Source organism: Salvia splendens, chromosome 4 (assembly GCF_004379255.2).
Source record: "Salvia splendens isolate huo1 chromosome 4, SspV2, whole genome shotgun sequence".
NCBI lineage: Eukaryota > Viridiplantae > Streptophyta > Magnoliopsida > Lamiales > Lamiaceae > Salvia > Salvia splendens.
In genome coordinates, this window is record NC_056035.1 from 14091423 (window position 1) to 14117182 (window position 25760).

The 25760-nt window shown below is 38.1% G+C and overlaps 2 protein-coding genes and 1 pseudogene across 2 annotated transcripts; all 3 read left to right on the forward strand.

The window, feature by feature from the left end:
- The first annotated feature begins 7415 nt into the window (after positions 1 to 7415).
- Positions 7416 to 12808, forward strand: LOC121798728. The gene is made up of 15 exons (XM_042197867.1): positions 7416 to 7716; positions 8294 to 8783; positions 8994 to 9087; positions 9501 to 9687; positions 9796 to 10051; positions 10166 to 10381; positions 10467 to 10553; positions 10636 to 10770; positions 10860 to 10973; positions 11099 to 11346; positions 11435 to 11515; positions 11591 to 11822; positions 11900 to 11998; positions 12088 to 12273; positions 12351 to 12808. The coding sequence occupies exons 2-15, from the start codon at positions 8400 to 8402 to the stop codon at positions 12450 to 12452; spliced, it is 2421 nt and encodes an 806-aa protein (XP_042053801.1). The 5' UTR covers positions 7416 to 7716; positions 8294 to 8399; the 3' UTR covers positions 12453 to 12808.
- A 284-nt stretch (positions 12809 to 13092) lies between these two features.
- Positions 13093 to 16485, forward strand: LOC121798729 (probably inactive leucine-rich repeat receptor-like protein kinase At5g48380). The gene is made up of 3 exons (XM_042197868.1): positions 13093 to 13389; positions 13993 to 14900; positions 15310 to 16485. The coding sequence occupies exons 2-3, from the start codon at positions 14073 to 14075 to the stop codon at positions 16333 to 16335; spliced, it is 1854 nt and encodes a 617-aa protein (XP_042053802.1). The 5' UTR covers positions 13093 to 13389; positions 13993 to 14072; the 3' UTR covers positions 16336 to 16485.
- Positions 16486 to 16814: 329 nt separating this feature from the next.
- On the forward strand, positions 16815 to 25693 carry LOC121799216 (annotated as a pseudogene).
- Positions 25694 to 25760: the final 67 nt, after the last annotated feature.

A 25760-nucleotide genomic window follows, 5' to 3' on the forward strand; every position in this document is an offset into this window, starting at 1 on the left:
ATTATTATTGGTTGATTCTTGGAAAGGCAAAAAATTCTACGCAACCTACATTGTTGTACTTGTGATATATCCTCCCTTATATGACATACACACACGTAAAGATAATATTTTATTCAGAAATTTGTTTTTGAGTGTCAATAAACTATTTTATTCGTTCTTTGAAAATGACTAAATTGAAAAGTAGTGGTCCCCTTTTCGGTCGGCCGTTTCCCTTTTTTACGTTTGTTTATTTAATCAATAATTTGATTTAATTAAGTCAATTAATAAATTTATTTGGAGACTACTAAATCAATAAGTGAAATAATAATAATAATAATAATAATAATAATAATAATAATATTGACTTCATTAATATCGTCTATTAGATCCTGTAATCGGCGAGTAATAAACTCTAATTAAAATAGCTAACTATTAAATTATACTCATAATTGAGGATTAAAGATTAATAAATGGTTTTAAGGCCACCCGAGTACTTATTTTTTTTATTTTATACCAGTAGTAAATTAACATCATTGTTCTCTACTGGATTTTTTTCGTCTGGTTCTGTCCAAGGAATTACAATGTGTACACTAATTTCACCTATTTGCATTAGATAATAAAAATCCTTCTGTCAATAAAAAAAAATCGGAGTATTATTCAACTATATGATTTCTGATTATATGATTCATAATTTTGATGATTCGAAATCACTTTTTCTATATTTGGATATTTTAAGAAAATTGGCAGTATTTTAAATTTGTATTTATTAATAAAATTCTAACTATATAATAGACTGAATAGTTAGAGTAAGAATTCTTTAAATAAATTATCATTTGAGAAAATAAAAATAAAATAATAATATTATACTAAAACGTAAAATATTTACATTCAAACTATTTAATTAGTTTTAAATTATTAATATTAATATGGTTCATAAGTTTAAAATGATATGAAGATTTATTGAATAATTAATTTATTAATTGATAACATAATACCTTCTTCTTCTTCTTCTTCTTCTTCTTCTTCTTCTTCTTCTTCTTCTTCTTCTTCTTCTTCTTCTTCTTCTTCTTCTTCTTCTTCTTCTTCTTCTTCTTCTTCTTCTTCTTCTTCTTCTTCTTCTTCTTCTTCTTCTTCTTCTTCTTATTATTATTATTATTATTATTATTATTATTATTATTATTATTATTATTTCCTTTTATAACAAATAGTTCGGACGATATGTGAATTTATTACGTAATTGCTAAAGTATGAAAGAAGAATAGAAAAAAGTCTGTAAAATATGTGAGAGAAAGAGAAAAGAGGTGAAAAAGTTTCATTAAAGTAGAAAAATAGAAATATTTTTTAAACGATAAATAATTATATTCAAGTTAATTTATAATTTACAGATTATATTAAATTTACTTAATAAATCATTAATTGATAACATAAAATGAACATTAATAATAATAATAATATCTTTCATTGTTATTGTTATTATTATTTAATAAAATAATACTGCTATTAAAGACCAACCTATGTAAGACTATTCAGAAAATAATACACCTAAGAAAAATAGGGAATTAGAATTCTGAATAATTACACTGACTTTCCTTATTTATATAATTCTTTTATTTTTCTTATAGGTTAAAAATCAAAGAAACACGTGATTTAAAAATTCTTGTTGTGCGATGATAACTCTAGCCGTATCATGTGCAAGGACAGAAGAAAGAAGGAAGAAGCTTACTTGAGCTTCGGAGTTTCAGTGACCGTTAGATGAGGTCTTAGTTTGGGGATTAAATTTGAACCGTTGGATCTAAACTAGCTGTTGATCCTATTAGTTTTAAATAGAGTTGTTAAGTTTGTTAAAATTGTTAGTTTTTCCCAATTCAATTGTAATCAATTCAGCTCATCTTTCTCGACGTAATAACACTCCCTTCGTTCTTCGAATTCCTTCTTGTTCTATCAATTCTTGCTCACACATACAGATTTCACCACAATTCTAACAAATTGGCGCCTTCTGTGGGAAGAGGAGTTTCTTGCGCTGTTTTGATTTTGCAATTGGAAGCGAATCTGCGGAGACGATGGCCTCTAGGTTTGAGGCGGAGAAATTTACAGGCAAGAACGATTTTGCCCTTTGGAGAATGAAGATGCGAGCGATGTTAATACAACAACGCTTGGCGTCGGCGTTATCGGTCGAAGAAAAGGATGAGAAGGGGAAAGAAGTCGTAGATGAGAAGGGGGCTGCCAAGAAAGTTGAGATTGAGGCGAAGGCGCATAGTGCGATCGTTCTTTGCCTTGGTGATAAGGTACTTCACGAAGTTCTAACAAAATCTCTAGCAAATTGGCTGTTTATGAAGCAGCGTCTCTACTCCTACAAGTTCTTGGAAGGAAAGGGGGTCTTGGAGCAACTGGAGGAGTTCTATAAAGCGGTAGATGACCTTGAGAATATCGATGTGACGATAGGAGATGAAGACAAGGCGATCTTGTTGTTGAATGCCCTGCCACACTCGTTTGATCAATTTCACGATGCTTTCTTATATGGTCGTGATAGGACAATCACCTTATTGGAAGTTCAAACTGCTTTGAGAGCAAAGAAGCTTCAAAAGGGTGAGTTGAAGGTTGCCGAATCAAATGCAGAAAGCCTCAATGTTAAGAAGTACAAAGGGAAGAAATTGTTTAAGAAACCTCAGGAGTCTTCCAAAAATGGTTCAGCTAGTCAGAAGGAGACACGCTCCTACCACTGGTGCAAGAAACCTGGCCATTTAAAGAAAGATTATTTTGCTTGGAAGAGAAAGCAAGAGAGTGAAGGAAAAGTTGTTAATTCGACTGAAGGAATGGAGGATGAGGAGGTCCATGAGGTTCTGAATGTTGTGGATGATAAGGTCTCGGGGTCTTGGATTATGGACTCCGGTTGTAGTTTTCACATGTGTCCGAATCTTAGATGGTTTGAAGATATTGGAGAGGCCACTGGTTCTGTCATTCTTGGAAATAACCAAGTTTGTTCTATAAAAGGAATTGGCTCAGTTAGATTGAAAGGAGACAAATGAGCTACAATAGTTCTAAGTGGAGTGAGATATATTCCTGATGTGAAGAGGAATTTGATCTCACTTGGTTTTCTAACAAGGAAGGGGTGCTCTTTTGCTTCTATGGATGGGAAGATGGAGGTGTGCAAGGCAGGAAAGGTGCTCATGAGAGCAGAAATGAGGGGGAGTCTGTATTATTTGACTACACTCATCTGCAGCAAGAACTCCGGGGAAGCACACAATGTGACATCCAACACACTGAGTCAGTGGCATACTAGGCTTGACCATCCATCAACAGGAAGTGTGAAGGAGTTGGTGAAGAAGGGAGTCTTATAATGTTCTGATAGTGATGAAGCAGTCCCATGTGAGGAGTGCATACTGGGCAAGGCCAAGAAATTACCCTACCCCAAAGGTACTCATACTTCCTCAAAGCCTTTAGACTATGCACATAGTGACCTATGGGGCCCTGCCCAAGAGAAATCTATTGGGGGTGGCAGATATTACATGAGCATAATTGATGACTATTCAAGAAAATTGTGGTTGTTTATATTGAAAGACAAATCTGAAGCTTTCAAGAAATTTAAGGAATGGTGTGCAGAAGTGGAGGCAGAAAAGGGGGTATGTTTGAAGTATTTTAGAACCGATAATGGTCTTGAATACTTGTCTAAAGATTTTGATGAATATTGTAAATCTAAGGGCATCAAAAGGCATCGAACTGTGCCAATGAATCCCCAACAAAATGGGGTAGCAGAGAGAGCCAATAGGACCATTTTGGAGAGAGTAAGATGTATGCCTAGCAGCTAGAATGGAAAAAAGATTTTGGGCAGAGGCAGCATCCACCGCAGTCAAGCTTATGAATAAATGCCCTTCATCTAGTATTAATGGAGATACTCCAAATTTCAGGTGGTTTGGGAGTTATGGTGGATATTCTGAGCTGAGAACTTTTGGGTGTAAAGCCTTTGCTCATGTGAGGCAAGGGAAATTGGAGGCTCGGGCATTGAAATGTGTTATGTTGAGATATCAGCCAGGAGTTAAGGGCTATAGGCTTTGGTGTATAGAACCTGGGAATGCAAAAATTGTTATTAGCAGGGATGTGATATTCTGGGAGAAATAGCTGCCATTCAAGAAGAAAGCAGACAATGAAGATGGAACAAAATCCACTTCAGAGATTGAGGCGGAGCCTGAACATTTTGATCACAACCAGCCTGATGAAGCTTCTGATCCACCATTGACTGATCAAGTCCCTCAGCAACCTGAACCAGACAATCTGAAGAACTGGAAACTTGCAAGAGATAGATCAAAAAGGACCTCAAAACCACCAGCCAAGTACTCAGATGCAGAATTTCTATTCTATGCTTTACTTGTTGCAGAAGAAGTTGAGTATTCAGAGCCTTGTTCTTATAATGAAGCTATGCAGAGTAAGGAATGAGAGAAATGGATGCAGGCTATGATTGAGGAGATAGATTCCTTGTTGAAGAATGGAACTTGGCTGTTGGTAGAAAGGCCAGATGGAAGGAGGATTGTCAGTTGTAAGTGGGTTTTTAAAAAGATTGAGGCTGCTGAGAATGATGGGGTGAGATTTAAAGCTAGACTGGTGGCCAGAGGCTTCACACAGGAGCATGGTGTAGATTTTGATGAGGTTTTTAGCCTTGTGGTGAAGCATACATCAATCTGAATACTGTTGGCTATTGTAGCAAGAAGAGGCTGAGAGCTTGAGTAGCTTGAAGTCAAAACGGCTTTCTTGCATGGTGATCTCAAGGAGACAATTTATATGACTCAGCCCAAGGGTTTTGTTAGACCAGAGGATAAGGGCAAGGTCTGCCTTTTGAAGAAAAACATCTATGGCTTGAAGCAAGCTAGTAGACAATGGCATAGAAAATTTGATGACCACATGATCAACACTGGTTTTGTGAGCTCTAAGTATGATGAGTGTGTATACATTAAGCATGAAGGTGGAGCTGCTGTGGCTTATCTATTGTTATATGTTGATGACATACTATTAGCTGGAGCTTGCAAGCAGGAGGTTCAGAAAGTAAAGAATGATCTTAGAGTTGTATTTGAAATGAAAGACTTGGGGCGAACAAAACGCATTCTGGGAATGACTATCATCAGAGACAGAAAAGAGAAGAAAATATGGCTGACTCAGTCTGATTATGTTTCAAGAATGCTCAAGAAGTTTGGTTTGAACAATGTTAAAGAAAGTTTCTGGCTCAGAGGTATCTTGGGAGATTTCGGCATAATTCAAGAGACATTAACTATTGGCTGTGACAACAGCAGTGCTCTTTGCTTGGCCAAACATCAAGTATACCATGAGAGAAGCAAACATATCGACGTACGCCTGCATTTTATTCGAGAGAAGATAGATGAAGGCGAGGTGAAAGTATTCAAGGTAGACACTGCTAAAAACCCGGCTGACATGCTGACAAAGCCGTTGCCTAGAAGCAAGCTTGAATTGTGTATGAAGCTTGTGAGTTTGTGTAAGATGGAGTGATAGTAGGCTGAGTAATCAAGGTGGATATTTGTGAGATGATAACTCAACCGTATCATGTGCAAGGACAGAAGAAAGAAGGAAGAAGCTTACTTGAGCTTCAGAGTTACAACGACCATTATATGAGGTCTTAGTTTGGGGATTTAATCTGAACCGTTGGATCTAAACTAGCTGTTGATCCTATTAGTTTTAAATAGAGTTGTTAAGTTTGTTAAAATAGTTAGTTTTTCCCAATTCAATTGTAATCAATTCAGCTCATCTTTCTCGACGAAATAAGACTCCTTTCTTTCTTCGAATTCCTTCTTGTTCTATCAATTCTTGCTCACAAATACAGATTTCACCACAATTCTAACACTTGTTAAATAGGTTCTCCGTCCATCATAATTGAGTCACTTCATTTTAATTCGTATTTCAAGAAATTGATGTTTGGTGTGTTAAGTGAGTAGGCAATAAAGTGGATAAAGTAAGACAATGAGAAAAGTAAAAAAAATGAATAACGCGAGAATGAAGTAAGAAAGAAAAAATGAGTTAATTATTACAATAAATGAAAATATCTCAACTGTTAAAGAACTTTATGAAATGGAAAAACGAGTCAACTATGAAGGAACGGATGAAGTAAATCATACGGTCTTTTAAGTCTTATTTCACATTTAAGAATAATAGCAATTTGGAATTAATAAAATAGAGTGAACTACAAAAATGGTCCATGTACTATGAGTTTATTTCGCTCATAGTCATTGGACTTTAAAAATAACTCGAAATTAGTCCTCTTACCATTTTTTGATACGAAAATACCATTTTGAGGTTTGGGCAATTTGGTCTTTTTACACTTTTAACATTTTAAATCTGATATTATTTCCAGTGATGTATTAAATCTGATATTATTTCAAAATTATCATTCTTCTTCACTTTTGTCATCTTTCACTTTGTTTCTTTATTTCAATATTAGCTTTAATTTTATAAAATTATATTTTAAATTTAGATTTTTAAATATCAATAAATTTTTATTAATTAAAATTATTAATTCATGGACACTATAAATATTTATTAAAACTATTAATTTTTGTTATGTAATATAATATTCAGTTGAATCGAAGAAGTACAGAAAAATAATATTAATCATGATGAAAAAATAAGAGCTATTCTACTTAGCCTTCGTTCGATTGTTATAATTGCTTGTGATAGGACTATTTTGTTTAAATTTTCTAGTTAATTTTGTTTGTTTTCAAATAAATAAACGAAAGTTATATTATTCTTATATTAGAAGCATATTTATTTCAGAATAATCGTGTTATATGATCTATTTATGATTAAAACTATTAAATATTGATTAAAACTAAGTTGGCGTCGGCATACCTTATTGATTAAATATTAGACACTATCAAATATTGATTAAAACTATTAATTTTTGTTATTTAATAATTTTAATAATTAATAAAAAATTATTGATATTTAAAAATCTAAATTTAAAATTTAATTTTATAAAATTAAATCTAATAATGAAATAAAGAAACAAAGTGAAGGATGACAAAAGGGAAGAAGAATGATAATTTTGAAATAATATCAGATTTAGTACATCACTAGAATAATATCAGATTTAAAATGTTAAAAGTGTAAAAAGACCAAATTGTCCAAACTCTCACAAGGGTACTTTCGTATAAAAAGCTGGCAAAAAGACCAATTTCAAGATAAACTTTTAGTTTAGGGATGTCTGACGATATTTTTAAAGTCTATGGACTATGTGCGAGATAAACCCATAGTCTAGGGACTATTTTTATAGTTCCCTCAATAAAATACGTTACAAATGTTAAACTAATTTCATAGTATGATTTTACTACCTAATTAAATTTATTTAGTTGTTTTTTTGCATGATTTTAACTTCTTACTTTTTAGTTTAAATTGCATTTAATAAATAGAAAAATCGCCTCACTGCATTTGTTGAGAAACTTCACAAATCTCAATTTCCGGTTAGGAGCCTTTTTCAGTCGGTTGTCTTCAACTCTTTACCTCTATTCCATCACCAATCCATTTCTTATCTCAATTAATTACTGTAATCTACCTCCGCCATTTGGTCAAATTCACTGTTCAGCTAAGCTCTGTTCAATATTTCCAGCCCAAAACATGACGGGTTATAAAAATCAAACGCACACAGGCCTGTATTAAAGATTTCATTTTTTTATGCGTTTCGGTGAATATTCCATCTGTTTTCAGCTGGCAGCTAGGAATCATCAGTTGCATGATCAGTTGGTACTCCCCCCTCTCCCTCTCCTCTCTAGTAATCTCTCATGTATGTGAAGGATGTCATTCAATTTTCTTGAAATTTGCTCTTGGTTTTCTAGTTTTATGCTCTTCAGCTTTGAAAATGCTTATTTGCCGGTGAGGGAAATGTGGCTCATTTACGTCTCAATCAACTTTGAATGATTTACTGTCGTATTAGTTGATTCAATCATTTTGGAGTTTGGACGTGTTAATGTATGTTCCGGTTGAACAGTTTATAATTCTTGAATTATTCGGGTGCAATTCTTGAATTAATCAAATTTACTTAATTTTTTGCCCTTATTGACTTTGTACTAGGTTCATTATTTACTTCTGAATGTTGTAGTGACTAATTGAATCTTGATGTACTACTTTTTAAACTCCATATGATCTCCGTGGAGGTTTGATTGGGATGCCAAAAATGGGGGTTCTAGGTTGGGCCATTACCATGATGCATCTATGATTTTCTGCAGCTGTGTTATCACTGACACTATTTTGTTTGAGTAGCAACAATTTTCTCGACTTTCATGGGATCTTGATCTTTATGGCTCTGTTGACCTTGCTGTAGGACTATGATCTTCGGATAATTCTCTCAAGAAATAGTCGAGTGAGGGGAAAAACATTGTGTTGGTGGTCTGATTTGAATAAGGCGGGGAGGAGGTTTAGTGGGGGTCATGTTCTCTCTCCAGAAGTGGAAGTGCTCATGGTCCCTAGCTGCCACGGTTGCTGCATTTTTGGCAGTGGTTTCAGTTGTTCATCTATTTCTGTATCCCTTGGTTCCTCCTTTGGATTATTTGAGCATTAGTCAAGCCCAGAGTGTCTGTATTCCTATAAATGGATCCACTGGAGGTGGTGAAAAGTATGTCAATGGAATGGATTCGAAAGACGGGATAACTGACCATCCTAAGGAAGATCCTCACCCGGTGGTGGACCTGAATGTTCTGTATCCGGCTGATTCACTTAAAGCTGTCACATACCGTGGTGCTCCATGGAAGGCTGAGATTGGTCGATGGTTATCTGGCTGCGACTCTGATGTGAAGACAGATAAAGTTATTGAGGTACTATGTTGTATAATAATCTTAATACCTTCTCCATTTTGGTTGCTATCCTCAGACTTGTTCTTAATTATCTCACTAATGCTAATTTGGTGGAAAATTCTATTAAATATGCTCTTTTGAATCTACTCAGCTTATTAGAGCAATATGATGTTAAGCTTTGTTAATATTTTTTGGGGGATTTATCTTCTTATGAGATATGATTGATACCAGAAAATTGGAGGCAAGAGATGCAAAAATGAATGTAGTGGTCAAGGCATTTGTAATCGAGATTTGGGTCTATGCCACTGCTTTCATGGATTTAGCGGTGAGTCTATATTGACTTTATTTGAGTTGTATTCTCCTGTTTTTCTGGTTCACTTATGTAGCTATGTTACCTCAAGCACATGTATAGGATTGGTTTTACTATGATTCTGAGATTGTGTACTCAAATTGGCTTGAAATTCAAACTATGTCAAAAAATTTTGTGGCTCTTCTAGTGATCCACTGTTTGTGTTGATTTTCATCCTTTTTTATGTGTGTATAATTTTCCTTCCTTTATTTCTTTCTATAATATCAACTGTCAGTACGTATCAGTGGACAACTGCCTTATCTCTAAGAAATGTTTTGAGTTATTAATCAAAGGAAATCTTTTGTTTGGTAGGAGTGTTTGTTCCAAAATTTGTTAATCTATACAATATAATTGTTCATTCATTATACGGAACTGATGCATTGAGACAGGGGAAGGATGTTCCGAGAAAATGCAGTTGAGCTGCAACTATCCTGCATCTGAAAATCGACCATACGGGCACTGGGTTGTGTCTATTTGCCCAGCTGATTGCGACACATCTAGAGCCATGTGTTTCTGTGGAGAAGGTACTAAGTACCCAAAACGGCCTGCTCCTGAGTCATGTGGATTTAAAATAAAGTAAGCACGTGATCTCAACAATACTAAATACTAATGCTATCAAACTAACTTCCTGATCATGTGAACTGTAAATGGTTATTATATTATGCTGGGCTGGAAATATTTCAGCGAACCTACGGAACCTGGTGGTCCACGTCTGACTGATTGGGGTGTAGCTGATATGGATATTTTCACCACAAATAGTAGTATCCGGGGTTGGTGTAATGTCGATCCTGCTGAAGGCTATGCTGCAAATGTCAGCATAAAAGAGGATTGTGATTGCAAGTATGATGGCCTTTGGGGCCGATTCTGTGAAACATCCGTCCAAAGTGTTTGTATTAACCAATGTTCTGGGCATGGACATTGTCGTGGTGGTTTTTGTCAGGTATACTCGATTATTTAATTTGTTTTCCACAAATGCTCCAACTTTTTAGCTATCTGATCTAAATTGGATTGTATTTATACCGATTAGCATTTCTTTCATATTTTATATCTGCAGTGTGAAAACGGCTGGTATGGAGTAGATTGTAGCATTCCTTCTGTTTTGTCATCCATTGGGGAGTGGCCCAAATGGCTTCGACCTAGTCATATCGACGTTCCAGATAGTGCACGGCTCACAGGAACTCTTTTCGATCTCGATGCTGTAGTTGAGAAGAAAAGACCTCTTATTTATGTATACGATTTGCCCCCCGACTTCAATAGTCTTCTCCTAGAGGTAAGTTGTCATTGAACCAACCAGTAGTGTCTTCTTCTTTCTGGTGAAAGAATATCAAATTTTCATTGTTTTCTTCCCACTAAAGGGACGGCATTTCAAGATGGAGTGCGTTAACAGAATATATGACGACAGAAATGCGACGATATGGACTGAGCAACTGTATGGTGCTCAGGTATCAAGAGCCGTTTATAACAACATAACCAACTATTTCTTTTGCTTAGGCGTCGAATCAGTTTATGCTTCCTTTTCCACAGATGGCAATCTATGAAAGTATGCTTGCAAGTCCTCACAGGACCCTTAATGGCGATGAAGCAGATTTCTTCTTCGTTCCAGTGCTCGATTCTTGTATCATAACTCGGGCTGATGATGCGCCTCACTTGACCATGGAGGTAAATTCATTATCTTTCTTGACTGCATGTGAAGGATTTATACATCCTGTCAAAGAAACAAAATCATCTGTGATGTTGTCAACGTTCAGGATCACCATGGATTGCGGAGTTCCTTGACACTCGAGTTCTATAAGAAGGCATATGAGCACATTATGCTGCAGTATCCGTACTGGAACCGGACAGAAGGAAAGGATCATATCTGGGTATGTGATGTGCTACTAACATAAAAGCTCTGAATATTGAATAATTCGAGAGACAAATAATCCTCTCCATCTGTCGATCCTTTATTGTCTGGGCTAACAATATTTTTCCATGTCTCTTAAGGCAGTTCTTTTCATGGGACGAAGGTGCTTGCTATGCTCCTAAGGAGATATGGAATAGTATGATGCTAGTCCATTGGGGTAACACAAATTCAAAGCATAATGGCTCGACAACTGCATATTGGGCTGATAAGTGGAATACCATATCCTCCGAGAGAAGAGGAAACCACACGTGTTTCGACCCAGAGAAAGATCTTGTGCTTCCTGCATGGAAACGCCCTGATGAGGGCTCTCTAACTGCCAAATATTGGACTAGGTTCACATGTTTCTTAATTATAAACTCATCATCTGTTCTGTAATTCACCACTGTGGTTAAATTTCACTAATGGTTTTCATTCGTGAAGGCCTCGTAAAGAAAGAAAGACACTGTTCTATTTCAACGGAAATCTGGGACCAGCATATGAGCATGGAAGGCCCGAAGCTACGTAAGATTTTAAGAATGCAAAGCTATCTGGAGTAATTGATAGATGGATCCACTGAAACTGTATATTCGGTTGCAGGTATAGCATGGGCATAAGGCAGAAGGTGGCCAAGGAGTTCGGGTCGAGTCCGGATAAGGAAGGGAAGCTTGGCAAGCAGCATGCAGAAGATGTAGTTGTGACACCCCAACGAGCTGAGGATTATCATCTAGAAATAGCGAGCTCCATCTTCTGTGGAGTTATGCCAGGAGACGGGTGGAGTGGTCGGATGGAAGATAGTATACTTCAAGGGTGCATCCCCGTCGTTATTCAGGTTTAAGCTAGCCTAATTGAATCAGGCAAACCAAGAGAGTCTTTTGAGTCTAAATCTTGTTTGCTCCCATTTTTCAGGATGGAATCTACCTACCATATGAGAATTTTCTCAACTACGAGAGCTTTGCTGTTCGGATACGAGAGGATGAGATCCCAAATTTGATAAATATTCTTCGGGTACGTAGTTAATGCTTTTTTACTGAAGTATTGGATGTTGAATTTTGGATGCACTCTCCTGGACTGACAGCAAATTCTATTGTTACCAGAGTATGAATGAAGCTGAAGTAGAACTCAAACGGGCAAATGTGAGAAAAATCTGGCAGAGATTCTTGTATTGCAATTCAGTCATGCTAGAAGCTGATAGGCAGAACGCCTCAATTGGCCTCACCGAAGACTGGGCTGCAAAATTCAAAGAAATTGAAGGAGACGACGCCTTCACCACGCTAGTGCAGGTAATCTCGACTCTCTAGCAACTGAAATAGTGATATAAGTATGTTGTTTTGAGCTAAATTTCCTTGAACAATCACAGATACTACACTATAAGCTGCATAATGATCCTTGGAGACGATCTGCTCGCAAGAAGAAAAACTTTGGTCTACCAAATGAATGCTTGATGACTCCATCACCATGAACTGCATGACATCAGAAGAGAAATGCTGCGGCAATGCTGCATAGCTCAAAATCGAGCTGCTAACTCTTCCCACGACGTCTCTGCAAGAAATGTGTTGGAGCCACAAATAAGTTGAGTTTAAAGCCAGAATTTGAGGAAAGTAATGTATATGTAGAGAAGAAGGGATTTTTTGTTTCACTTTCTGTGGTTCTTGAATTTTGCATTATCATAGGAGATATAAGTGTTCTTATTTATTGAGAAACTATACAACAAAAAGTAGAAGAAGCTTTTTGATTCATTTGTTTGTTATGGTTGATGATAAACAATAAAGTAATATAGTGTTATGGAATGAAATTGGATAGCCATTTCTACAGCAATTCCATTGCAGATTTCTTGTTTTAATTCCGTTGGTTTATTTTGTTTTTTTCTTTTTGAAGGGGTTTAATTTATATACTGTATTGTAGTGGGAATCCGATCAAAATCTTCACTTTGCCTCCTCCAATTGATCTCAACGCATTAATTTCGTTTCTATTCGTCAAATCCGCTCTTTGTTTATGATCTGATCTTCCGAATAATAGTGTGGAAAAATTCCCGGTGGGTCCCACCGGTGGGAAATTGAGAAAAAAGGAAAAAAAAAAGGATTGGAAGCATTGTGGTCGTTACTGCTGTTAAAGTTTCCCTTTTTTTTTCGTGGTCACACTTCTTCAGCTCCACCTACAAGTCTCTCTTTGAGTCAAGTCTTCAGCTCTCTCTCTTCTCTGCAGAGTTTCAGTCTTCAGATCGATCCACTGAGAAATTACCAAAAAGCATAACCCAGTTAATTAGCGAAGAAAGAGAAGACAAGAAAAGTGAAAAAACAGAGAAAAAAGAACTGCTGGAAGATTGATAGTTGTCCGCTTACACGACCCGAAAACGCCCAAAGTCTTCATTAGGAAAGAAGATCCAACTTTTCCAAAAGGTAAGAATTTCCTTTTTTTTTGCGTGTCTTTTGATTTTTTTTCCTTTCTGGATTATGCAACATCCATTTAGTGTGAAGCTTCTCTCTCAGTTGTTTATTGTTTTCTTAGCTAGATTTTGGTGATTATTGTGAACAATTTTCAAAAAGGGCTTCCTTTTTACTTCTCTTGAAGTTTGGGTGTCTTGATTGGGTAAATTCCTTTCGTCTATAGTTTGCCTTTGTGGTGTTTTTGGTGGGTTTAACCTCAAAGGTTGGATATTTTTTTGGGGGGTGGGGGGGGGGGGGGTAGTAGAAAGTACTGTGTTATCTGCTTATATGATGCGTTGATTCCATGAAAGCTAGAAATTTGAAGCTTCTATTTGTTAGTGTTGTTTATTTTTAAAAAAATAGTATATTTTATTTCCATGCTTTATGTCGTATATTATGCTTGGAATTTGTAGGCCTGTTTAGGGTTTCTCTGTAGTTCTACGCACTTTACATTAGTCTCTTTTTCTGCAGAATTATATGTTTAGTGTTTGATCACCTCTGTTATTACCATTTATGATCTTTAGATTATGCAGAAAGTGTTTTGTTGTAAGTGATTTGCCCCTTTTGATGTTTCAGGAAGTTATGAGTCTTGTTATGTACCAGCGATCTTGAATTTGGTTATGTTCTTTGGTCATTCGACCTTATAATCAACGAGCATGGTGTCGGGTTTTAGGGCAGCCTCTGTTCTCATTACTATCTTTGCTTGTCTGCTCGCCCCTGGCCATGCCACGCCCTCCGATATTGAATGCCTGAAATCAATACAGACCTCGTTGGAAGACCCGAACAACTACCTAGCATCGTGGATTTTTGATAACAGTTCCCAGAGATCAATATGCAAGTTCACTGGGATAGAGTGTTGGCACGAGGATGATAACAAGGTCTTGAATATCCGGCTTTCAGACATGGGGCTCAAGGGTGAGTTCCCACTAGGCATTGCCGGTTGTGCGTCCATGACTGGCCTGGATCTTTCTAGCAATAGCATCCATGGGAACATTCCGAGTAACATCTCTAGGATAATTGGCTTCATAACTACACTTGATCTCTCCTCCAACCAGTTCTCCGGAGAAATCCCCGTTGATATTTCGAACTGCAGCTTTCTGAATGTGCTTAAACTCGACAACAACCAGTTGACTGGCCAAATTCCTCCACGGATTGGTCTACTCGACCGGATCAAGTCATTTAGTGTTGCAAAAAACCAATTGACCGGTCCAATTCCCACTTTTAGAAATGCCAGTTTTCCTGCTGAGAACTACGAAGGAAATGCAGGTCTGTGCGGGAAGCCCTTGCCTCCTTGTAGTGGTGATTCAGTGAAATCTCACGCTTCTGCAATTGTTGGAGGAGCAGTTGGTGGCGTCACTGTAGCAGCTCTTGGTGTCGCTATTGCTTTGTTCTTTTACATGCGTAAGATGTCTCGGAGGAAGAAGGAAGAAGATCCTCTCGGCAACAAATGGGCCAAGAGCATCAAGGGCGCCAAACGCATCAAGGCAAGTACATGTGTCTGTAATCTGAGAAATAGATACTTATTCAAAGGGTTTATTGCTTCTAAAATCATGAATTTTGTCCATATTTTGTTGCAATTTCCCCCTAAAACTGATACCCCCCTAAAACGTTCTAGCAATATGCTAAAAACCTTATCTCTATAAACCATATGTGATGAATGGTAGTGCTCTAAAGTCTGAACTCCTCCCATTGTGACTTTGATTTGGGCGAATATCCATTTTGGTGGAAATTTGCAACAAATTGTGAGTTCGTGTTACTAGTGTTACAGATAAAATATCATTGGAAAAACAAACAATGGCCAAAGTTCATGATTTTAACGCTTTACTATAACACATTTACTCACATTGTTAACTTTTGTGGAGATAGTTTTCTCAAAAAAAATTTTGTTTTCAGCTATCGATGTTCGAAAAATCAGTTTCAAAAATGAATTTGAAAGATCTCATGAAGGCGACGAATGATTTCAGCAATGAGAATATCATTTGGTCGGGACGAACAGGAACAGTGTACAAGGCGGTTCTTGAAGACGGGACCTCACTTATGGTGAAGAGATTACTGGACACTCAACACTCGGAGGATGAATTCACAGCCGAGATGGCTACATTAGGAAGCATCAAACACCGGAACTTGGTTCCGCTGCTCGGTTTCTGCCTGACAAAGAAGGAGCGCCTCTTGGTCTATACGCACATCCCGAATGGCTCCCTTCACGACAGGCTACATCCCGTGAATGAAGGGACCAGAGCCATGGATTGGCCTCTTCGTCTTAAGATAGGAATAAAGGCGGCAAAGGGATTCGCGTACCTCCACCACTCGTGCAATCCGCGCATCATCCACCGGAACATCAGCTCGCAGTGCATCTTGCTCGATGCAGACTACGAACCGAGGATATCTGATTTCGGGCTAGCTAGGCTCATGAATCCCATCGACACACACTTGAGCACGTTCGTGAATGGCGAATTTGGAGATTTGGGCTACGTTGCTCCTGAATACGCAAGAACTCTGATGGCAACCCCGAAGGGGGATGTCTACAGTTTCGGAGTGGTGCTGCTGGAGTTGGTGACCGGTGAGAAAGCGACGCATGTGGCAAGAGCCCCGGACACCTTCAGAGGTAGCCTGGTGGACTGGATTTCGGAACTCTCAGCCTCGTCTAAGCTTAATGACGCCATTGATGAGTCCTTGGTGGGTAAGGGTTACGACAACGAGCTTTTCCAGTTTCTGAAAATTGCTTGTAACTGTGTGCTTCCACCCAACCCCAAAGAGAGGCCTGCCATGTTTGAAGTGTATCAGCTCCTTAGAGCAGTCGGGCAGCGGTATGATTTCACGACCGAGGATGACATCTTGGTGCCGACCGATGCCGGGGACGCTGATCGGCTAGTGGAACTCATCGTTGCTCGAGATGATGTACAGAAGAACTTCTACTGAAAAATGTATCAAAAAAAGTGAGATAGATTGCATGGACAGATTAAATGGTACTATTGTAACACATTGTTGGTATGAAGTAGGGTTTTTTTGTGATGTTCATGTAATTGTACCTATATCTATTTCTATACTTAACTCCTAGTACTTTATTTATGAATTGTGTATATCTATTATTCTATGGATGTTTTAGTTTTTATATAAGGTTGGAATATTTTTACAAATAAGGATGTAAATTATGTAAGCATATAAATGCGAACTGCAATGAAGTGACAAAATTATCAAAAAATATTGTGACAAAAAGGAAAGCAAAAGAAAAAAAAAGATGGTACATCCATTGCTAAAATCAGAATCCAATATAGTTTAAAAAATTGAATAAAGTAAGATATAAAATAAGTTTTGTTTTTATTGAAAAGAAAAAATGACTAAATTAAATTGTGAATTAGACAAAAAATCGGGTCAGCATTGAAATAGCGTCTTTTGTTCCCTCTTCTCCGTTGGTAACAAAAACTCAATTTCAGTCGAGTCCCTGCAAAACACACACACAAACACACAGTAGTCGGAAAGTAGCGGTAAGCCCCGAACATGGAGAAGGACAAAGTAAAGCAGACGAGAAAGAATCCTTCACATGGAAAAATATCACTTGAACAGTTCGTTTCCATTACGGCTCCTCTTTTGGACTTGGAAAAAGTACTTCAACCTATCCTTCTCGTGTCTGTGTTTATGCATATATCCTTCTGTTTCAGTGATGATTGAAATGATTAATTAGACACGAATTTTGTTTCATTTATTTGTTTTAACCTAATCAGTTCCTAATTTTGTGATTATATATATGATTATGTCTGCATAGATGAACATATCTTCCATTAATGTGGTTGTTTTAGGAAGCCGAGATATCACAGTTTGTGAGCTCCGGCGCAACCAGAAGTTTGGAGAGTGCTCAAAAGAAGGGATCGACCATTCTCAATCTGAAGTGTGTAGATGCACAGGTAAAAGTAATTCAGAATATGGTTTTGCAGTTTGCTGTTTTTTTCTCTGAATGTGTGTTTTATAGACAGGGATGATGGGGAAAAGTCTTCTTGAGTTTCAATCTAATAAAGGGGACGTGCTTCCTCCTCACAAGGTACTGCTGGTCTATTTAGTGAACTATTTCTCATATCTAAAGGATAATGCATTTCTGTATCATATGCATAATGTGTGATGATGATGATAGTTCAAATGCAATTCTTATGAATTTCATCCATCTAATACTGATGCATTTTATTAGGATTTAGGAGTATATTTTATGTTTTGATGTATTCTAGTTCTATTTGACTAGATGTGGTGGTCCTTTGACTTGGTTATCTCAGGACACAGTTTAGCAGTTTAGAATTTTTGTGGAGTAGTTCCAAGTGGTACACTGATGTTTGCTAAAATATCTTCTAATATTACTTTTCATTTTGTCGTTTGAAAGCCTTCCTTTGTTTAACACATGTATCTTACCATATGCAATAAAAGTTGGGCCTCTGGTTCATTTACATATCGAAAAGTAATCTGTCCTCTGGAAGCATCTTGGCTTTCTTCTTTTGTCTTTGACATACAGTTTGGAACTCATGATGTTGTGGTTCTGAAACCGAACAAATCGGACTTGGGGTCTCCTCCCCTTGGGCAAGGTGTTGTTTACAGAATAAAGGTATAATATAGATTGTTCAATATTAAGGTTGTCCTTTACATACTTTAAATTGATTAATTAAGTGTAAGCACCTTTTTCTGTTGAGCAGGACACGTCAATCACTGTTGCCTTTGAGGATATACCGGAGGAGGGTTTGAATAGTCCCCTACGCCTTGAAAAAGTGGCAAATGAGGTTGGGTACTTGTATTATTTGATCATATGGTTTTGTATATGCATCTAGAAGATACCCTTAGGCATAGGTGTTATGTAGGTAACCTATCGTAGGATGGAGGAAACATTGGTTCAGCTAAGCAAAGGAGTACGGACAGGTCCTGCTGCCGATCTAATTCCTGTTCTGTTTGGTGAGAGATCACCAACTGTGTTGAAAAAGGAAATCAAGTTCACTCCTTTGAACTCAAACCTTGATCATTCATAGGTATCCTAAAAATTATCCTCATTAAAAGCCTTATATTTCAAGCAATTATGCATATTATTTCTTCTTTGATTTGCATTAGTTGCAAGTTTTATTACATGTACTAATGAGGTCATCTGTGTTGATGCCTTCTAATTTATGTTCCTGTCCTGCAGCACGTTATTGAGTATTTTTAATTGACTAAATAAGTTGTCTTATTTTGAAGAAAGGTGCTATTTCAAAGGCTCTATTATCCAAAGAGCTCTTTTTGCTGCATGGACCTCCTGGAACTGGGAAGACTACTACTGTGGTCGAAATTATTCTGCAAGAAGTCAAGCGTGGATCGAAAATTCTTGCTTGTGCTGCTTCCAACATTGCAGTTGATAACATTGTGGAGAGACTTGTGCCTCATAGGTACATGTTAAAGCTTCTAATGCAAACAACAATCCTAATCATCGAAGCTACTCACTTCTTGTTTGGTTGTAACAGAGTTAAGCTGGTGAGAGTGGGACATCCTGCTCGCTTACTTTCTCAGGTGTTGGATACTGCTTTAGATGCTCAGGTAGTTTTTGTACCATCCTGTAACCAAAACCTGGACTCTAGAGTGTTAATATGTTGACTTGTAATAAGCCAAAATCATCTCTCTTTCTTTTGAGATGTGAGAATTTCTGATATTTCGTCATGTTACTAATCACATTTTGCACTTTGTGAGCGTTTAGGTCCTTCAGTTTTGTGTTCCGCCTATTGTAACTCAAGTTTCAAAATTGTTCATCGATAAATGAGTGATTTTTGTAGTCTTATTGAGAGGAACAAATTATTAACTTCTTGGTTTCATATAGGTCCTGCGTGGGGATAATAGTGCACTTGCAAATGATATTCGCAAGGAAATGAAGGTACATGATTAAACAATTTATATTACCTTGTCCTATGTAACAAATAATTGATATATTACTGATCTGACCTAAATAATCTTCAATAATTTTGTCAATGTCTAATTAATTTCTGCAGGCTTTGAATGGAAAACTTTTAAAAGCCAAAAATAGAAATACTAAAAGAGATATAAGAAAGGAACTCAAGACTCTCTCCAAAGAGGAACGTAAAAGGCAGCAGCTGGCAGTGATTGATGTGATTAAGAATGCAGATGTTGTATTAACAACACTGACTGGTGCATTGTCTAAGAAGCTGGATGGCTTTTCCTTTGATTTGGTTATAATTGATGAAGCTGCCCAAGCATTAGAAATAGCATGCTGGATTGCTCTTCTGAAGGTATTATAGGTGCTGAATCTATCTGTAGAATTTAAAGAAAGTTGCTAGGCTCTATATCATTCAGTAGATTATAGTGGGGCCTGTGAATATAGAACTAGAATTGACATCATTTTCTACTTATACTCCGAGAGTAAGAAACTTCCACTATAGTGGGACGGGAATATCTGAGATATGTCTGTATGCTTCATAGTCATGAGATTGACCAGTAAAAAAGAATATATACTACTTGTTAGCACAAGAAGATGAAGTGCTCTTTTACTTTGGTTCACTGAGAGTGGTAAATAACTGTGGGCAAGCCGTGATTGGAGCCCTAGAGCTACAATGTCTCCTTCCTTGTAGTTCACAAATATGTTTTATTCTGGGACTCACTAAAACACCCTAATGTCCCTTCCAGGGCTCCCGATGCATATTAGTAGGTGACCACCTCCAGCTTCCCCCAACAATCCAGAGTGTTGAAGCTGAGACGGAAGGGTTAGGAAGAACCCTATTTGAACGTCTTGCAGAGTTGTATGGAGATGATGTCATGTCTATGCTCACTGTTCATTACCGAATGCATGAACTTATCATGAATTGGTCATCTGAAGAACTCTACCAAGGAAAGGTGCTCAGCTACATCTCTTTCTCTCTCTCTCCCCCCCCCCCCCCCCCCCCTAAAGACAATCTCTTGAAACTTTGTTGTAATTCTGGTTCTTGAGTGCATTGCTTGTTTACTTCACCTTGCATGACAGATTCAAGCCCATTCAAGTGTTGCAGCCCATACTTTATATGAGCTGGAGGGTGTCAATAAATCATCGTCAACAGAACCAACCATTCTTCTTATTGACACAGCAGGGTAACGTGTTATTTTGATTAGTTAGAAATCTTGAGCGAACAGAATAGCGAGCTAAATGCAGAGGATCTTGTTTTTTCCATCATTGTAATTAGGCATGCACAATCCGGCCCGGCCCGCCGGTTAACCGCCGGTTCGGGCCCGCCGGTTCATGAACCGGAACCGGGCCCGGAACCGGCGGGTTGAACCGGCTGAAGGGTCGGAGGGTCATAAGGGCCGGTTCAGGTTCGGGCATAACTTGAACCGTGAACCGGCGGTTCAAAACCGGCGGTTCGGCGGTTCGAACCGCCGGTTCAAAGGGTCGAACGGCTAGGGTTCGTAGGGGTTCGTAGGGGTTCAAAGTAGGGATAGGTATGAACCGGCGGTTCGCCGGTTTTGGGCGAAAACCGCCGGTTTTGGAGGAAAACCGCCGGTTTGAACCGGCGGTTCCGACCGGTTTCCGCCGGTTCCGGAAGCTTTTCAGGCGTAGGGGGCTAGGTGAGGTCAGAAACCGGTGGTTTGTGTCGGAAAACCGTGGACCAACCCGCCGGTTTCGTGGAAAAAACCGCCGGTTTTGAGGTTGAACCGCCGGTTCAGGCGGTAAACCGGCGGTTCGGCCGAAAATTTGAAAGTTTGAAATTTGAATTTTTTTTTTTTTATTTCTTCCAATTTTACTCCTATAAATACCTCACTTCTCCTTCATATTTCCTTACCCCATTCTTGTGTTAACAAGGATTTCATTCTCAATCTCCATTTCTCTATTCTCTCATCATTCTCTCTAATTGCGCAAGTTTAATTCTACACTTTCTACTCACTACTATATTTGTTGTGCTCATAATTTACCACTTCTTTTATACTTCATACATATTTTATTCCAAGTCCATATTACTTTTCATTTATCAATATATTCAATATGTCTTCTTCTCGTGGTGGATCGGGACGTGGTGATCGGGGCAAGGGAATAGCCCAAGATCAAAGCACTACGCGTCCCTCAAAATCTCGACGACCTAGTCGTCGAGATGTTATGGACGAGGTTTCCCGATTGGCAGCCGAACGCATGCAAGTAAGTAATGAAAAATTTGTTTTCCAATTCACATGCACAAAATTTCATTAATTTTTTTTTGCGTTCATACTTTTAACTTCTACGTACATAATATTTGTAGATGGAAGAAGATCATAGGACCGCCATGCTACTTGCTGAAATGCAACAAGGCGGGGGTAGGGGAGATGAGGAGTTCGACGTTACTATATCGTCGGACTCGGACAACAACGAGGATAGATCGCATTCTCGTATTCCTTCTAGCACCGGCGGAAATGAGGAGATGCCTCCCCCTGCACCCACTAACACGGCAAAACCTTTGAAATCGGACATTTTTATCAAACACTACAAGAAGGTGGCGGTGGTGATTCCAAGTCCTCACGATCCGAACTCTCAAGAAGAGACTTCGGACTTTCATGTTTATTGCAACTATTGCGATAAAGTGTACAAATGGTCCGCCGGTGGTGGATATGGCACCCTCCGTCGCCATTTAGTGGCAAAGCATCCGGTAGAATGCGGCACTGCCTCTACCCAAAGCCAACTAAACTTCCAACCCGCCGGCGCCGGCTCGGGTTCGTCAGGTGCGCCTCTATTTAAATATGATAAAAAGAATTTTGATGATACAATGACTAGATGGGCGGCTATGAAGCATATGCCCTTTAATGTTTTTGATGACAAAAGTTTTGAGGTTACTATGCAAAGTGGGTTGAATGTAGCAATCAAAAGAATAGGTCGAATGACCGTGCAACGATCTACCGTTCGGCAGTGCTTGGAGAAAAAGGTAGAATTATCACGTTATTTAGTTAACATGGGCCACAGGGTGAACATTTGCTCAGATGTTTGGACGGATTGTTTTAACCGTCATTCATACATGGGTATTACGGTTCACTTTGTGGACAACAGTTGGACTTTGAACAAGCGTTTAATTGGTTTTAGAGAATTTGAAAGTCCACACACTGCACCAGAAATTGCTTCTTTGATTATACAAGTGTTGAATGAGTTTCAGCTATGCAACAAGATATTTTCTATTGGTTTTGATAATGCAACTGCCAACACCGCAAGTATTGCCGATTTGATTGCGGCTTGTACACCGGTAATTGGAGGTAAGTATTTTCATCAAAGATGCATTTGCCATATTTTAAATTTATGTGTACAGGATGCCCTTGAATTATGGCAAAAGCATGTCTCTCCTATTAGAAATGCAGTTAGATTAATCCATCAAAAGCCAGCTATTGGCAAAGCATGGAAGAAATATTGCCATCAAAAGAATGTCAGGTACACGAATTTTACTATGGATGTGTCTCATAGATGGAATTCGACATATGATTGTCTGAATTCTACCTTGACACATAAAGATGCTTTATGTGATTTTTATAGAACTAACCCCTACCGTGATTTATATCTTTCGCATAGTTGTTGGGATAACAGTTTGGCTTTATTTAAATTGTTCAAATATTTCAAAAATGCTACTGTTGAATTGTCGGGTGTTTATTATTGCACTGTTGTTCGTGTTTTGGAGCATTGCATGTACATATCCCTTGGTTTTAAAACTTCAATGAAAAATGCTTCCTCTTCTCCCGAGTTAATGTGCGTTTTGTATTATATGATTGAAAAATGGCTCAAGTATTTCAGTGAGATTCCTAACGTGTTTTTGATTGCAAAGGTATTGGATCCAAAATGGAAATTAGCAGGTACCTCTAGAATTTTAGATTTTTATTATAACAATTTGAGTTCAATTGATCTTGGTCCCCTTCAAGCAATCCAATCCGATACCAGTGACGAATTTGGAGTCGACCTCTCAGAAACCTTTCAAATAAACCTCCCGGACCGGTCAGTTGTGCAACAAAACCTCGAGTATAATTTGCGCTCTCTCTACACCGAATATGAAACCAAGTATAACACCACTCACCAAGTCAGAAGACCCCCTCCTCCACAACATAACTATGGCTTTGCATTTCAAGCCGATTATGATGACCCCGACGCGCAATCCCAACTAGCCGACCTATACAACTACAGCACCGGCGGAAGGTCCTCAGGTATGGTCAGTGAATTAGATTTATATTTTGAATCACTCTTTTCCTTTGGTGATGAAGGTCCTACTCCTCCCGCCCAAATCGACGTCCTCGATTGGTGGGGAACCCACGAGAAAGATTTTCCCATCCTTGCTTCAATGGCCAAGGAGATTTTTTCTGTTCCGGCTTCCACCGTCGCCGTCGAGTCCGCTTTTAGTGTTGGCTCGCGCGTTTTGGATGAATCAAGAAGTAAGCTCTCGGCGAAAAATATGGAAGCCGTGATGTTACTTGATGATTGGGCCAAAGCTGACGTCCGAGAACAAGAAAATGATTGGAATGATCGTCAAGAGGGATCACAAGATGAATTCACCGGGGATGAAGATTAGGCCAACCGTCAACCGCCGCCGGCCAAACCAAATAGGTAAGTAAGGTAAGAGAACTACGTGGACTTTGATTCCCTAATGCAAATGAGCAATTGGGATACGTAGGCACCTCAACTTAAATTTTTAATTTAAGTTGAGCTCAAGTCCTTTTTCTTTTATTTCTTTTTTTTTCCCATTAATTCCTACTTTAAAAATATGCAAATACAATTACATAATTGTATTTGTATATACTCTAGTCGATGAAGTATATTTCTCTATACGGCTAAATGAGGGAAACTTTTGACAATTCTACTATAATTGTTGATTGTTAGACGAAACTCAACATTTAAAGTTGAATTGCTAAAGGTGTCCTTAATTTAGTTATGTAGAAAGATCTTCTTCGCCGGTTAAGAGTATATATATAATACACTTATACGTTTAAGAACTTCAACGTCGTTTCTTGTCATTTGTAATTAGTTCTTCACTAGTAGTCTCATTTGTATTTAAATTTTGTTTAAGAATTCAAGACCGCCATATGTTTTCAATTTGTAATTGTTGTAACTTGTAACGTGTAATTTGTAAACATGCAATTTCAATAAAATTGCAACTTTAGACGTATTTTTTTCAATTTTATTTACTCACATTGCATACAAAAGCAAACTTGAAAAGTGTAATGTAATTTGATTAAAATTGAAAAGTTGAAAAATGCAAAAAAAAAAAAAAAATCGTCAACCCGCCGGTTCGGGCCCGGAACCGGCGGTTCGAGCCGAAAACCGGCGGTTTTGAACCGGCGCGTAACCCGCCGGTTTTTTGAACCTGAACCGGAACCGCCGGGAGCTAGGCGGGCCGGTTCAGGTTCGCGGATTTTCCGACCCTTGACCCGCCGGTTCGGGCCCGGAACCGGCGGGTTCCGACCCTTGTGCAAGCCTAATTGTAATGTTTAAGTGGGTCCCCTTGTTATTGATGTGGTAAGCGTTCTTTTCAGTTGTGATATGGAAGAGAAGAAGGATGAAGAAGATAGCACACTGAATGAAGGGGAAGCTGCCGTCGCTATAGCACATGCTAAGAGACTTGTGGAGAGTGGAGTTCAAGCTGCCAATATAGGAATTATTGCACCTTATGCAGCACAGGTTTTTTACTTTCGTGAATTTTTTTTATCTTTATCTAATTAAGCAGGAAAGTAAGGTCTGCTGTCTTTTCAGGTTGTGCTGCTGAAAATGTTGAGAAGCAAAGAAGCCAAGTTAAAAGATATGGAAATCTCTACAGTTGATGGCTTTCAAGGCCGTGAAAAGGAAGCAATTATCATTTCAATGGTCCGCTCAAACTCAAAGAAAGAGGTAATACTAGTGCCAATTGCAAAATGACACAACATTGTCAAAGCATTAAGATTCTAACACAGAGATTTGCCTATTTTCTAGGTTGGTTTTTTAAGTGATCGTAGGAGAATGAATGTAGCAGTGACGAGAGCAAGGAGGCAATGTTGCATTATTTGTGATACAGAGACTGTTACTGGGTGGAGATAAATTCTTGAAGCGTTTGATTGAGTACTTTGAGGAACATGGCGAATATTTGAGTGCTTCGGAGTATGGCACACAATAAATTAGGAATTTTCTGCAAGTTGGTTGCGTTCGATAAACTGAAGCCATTTTATTAAGAATGTTACATGCCATGAGTAGAACCTGTACCACCTAGAAATACATGGTGCAGAAGTTTCTTTAATGAGGATATCATATCATTGTATTGATTTGCATGAAAACAGACACAATAGTTTATTTACTAACTAAGTATATACCTGGGGATGGTTATTCTTCTCATGTTCACTTTTGATGATTTTGTCACTTAGTTTATCAAATTAGCATGGAAGTTGAAAGCTGCTTCTCA

What these genes read in the sequence shown, in the direction of transcription:
- LOC121798728 (XM_042197867.1), top strand. Translation starts at nt 8,400, where the DNA reads ATGTTCTCTCTCCAGAAGTGGAAGTGCTCATGGTCCCTAGCTGCCACG. An exon ending in CGCCTCACTTGACCATGGAG is followed by an intron (nt 10,771 to 10,859) that starts GTAAATTCATTA and finishes GTCAACGTTCAG; the next exon opens with GATCACCATGGATTGCGGAG. An exon ending in CATGGAAGGCCCGAAGCTAC is followed by an intron (nt 11,516 to 11,590) that starts GTAAGATTTTAA and finishes ATTCGGTTGCAG; the next exon opens with GTATAGCATGGGCATAAGGC.
- LOC121798729 (XM_042197868.1), top strand. Translation starts at nt 14,073, where the DNA reads ATGGTGTCGGGTTTTAGGGCAGCCTCTGTTCTCATTACTATCTTTGCT. An exon ending in AGGGCGCCAAACGCATCAAG is followed by an intron (nt 14,901 to 15,309) that starts GCAAGTACATGT and finishes TTTTGTTTTCAG; the next exon opens with CTATCGATGTTCGAAAAATC.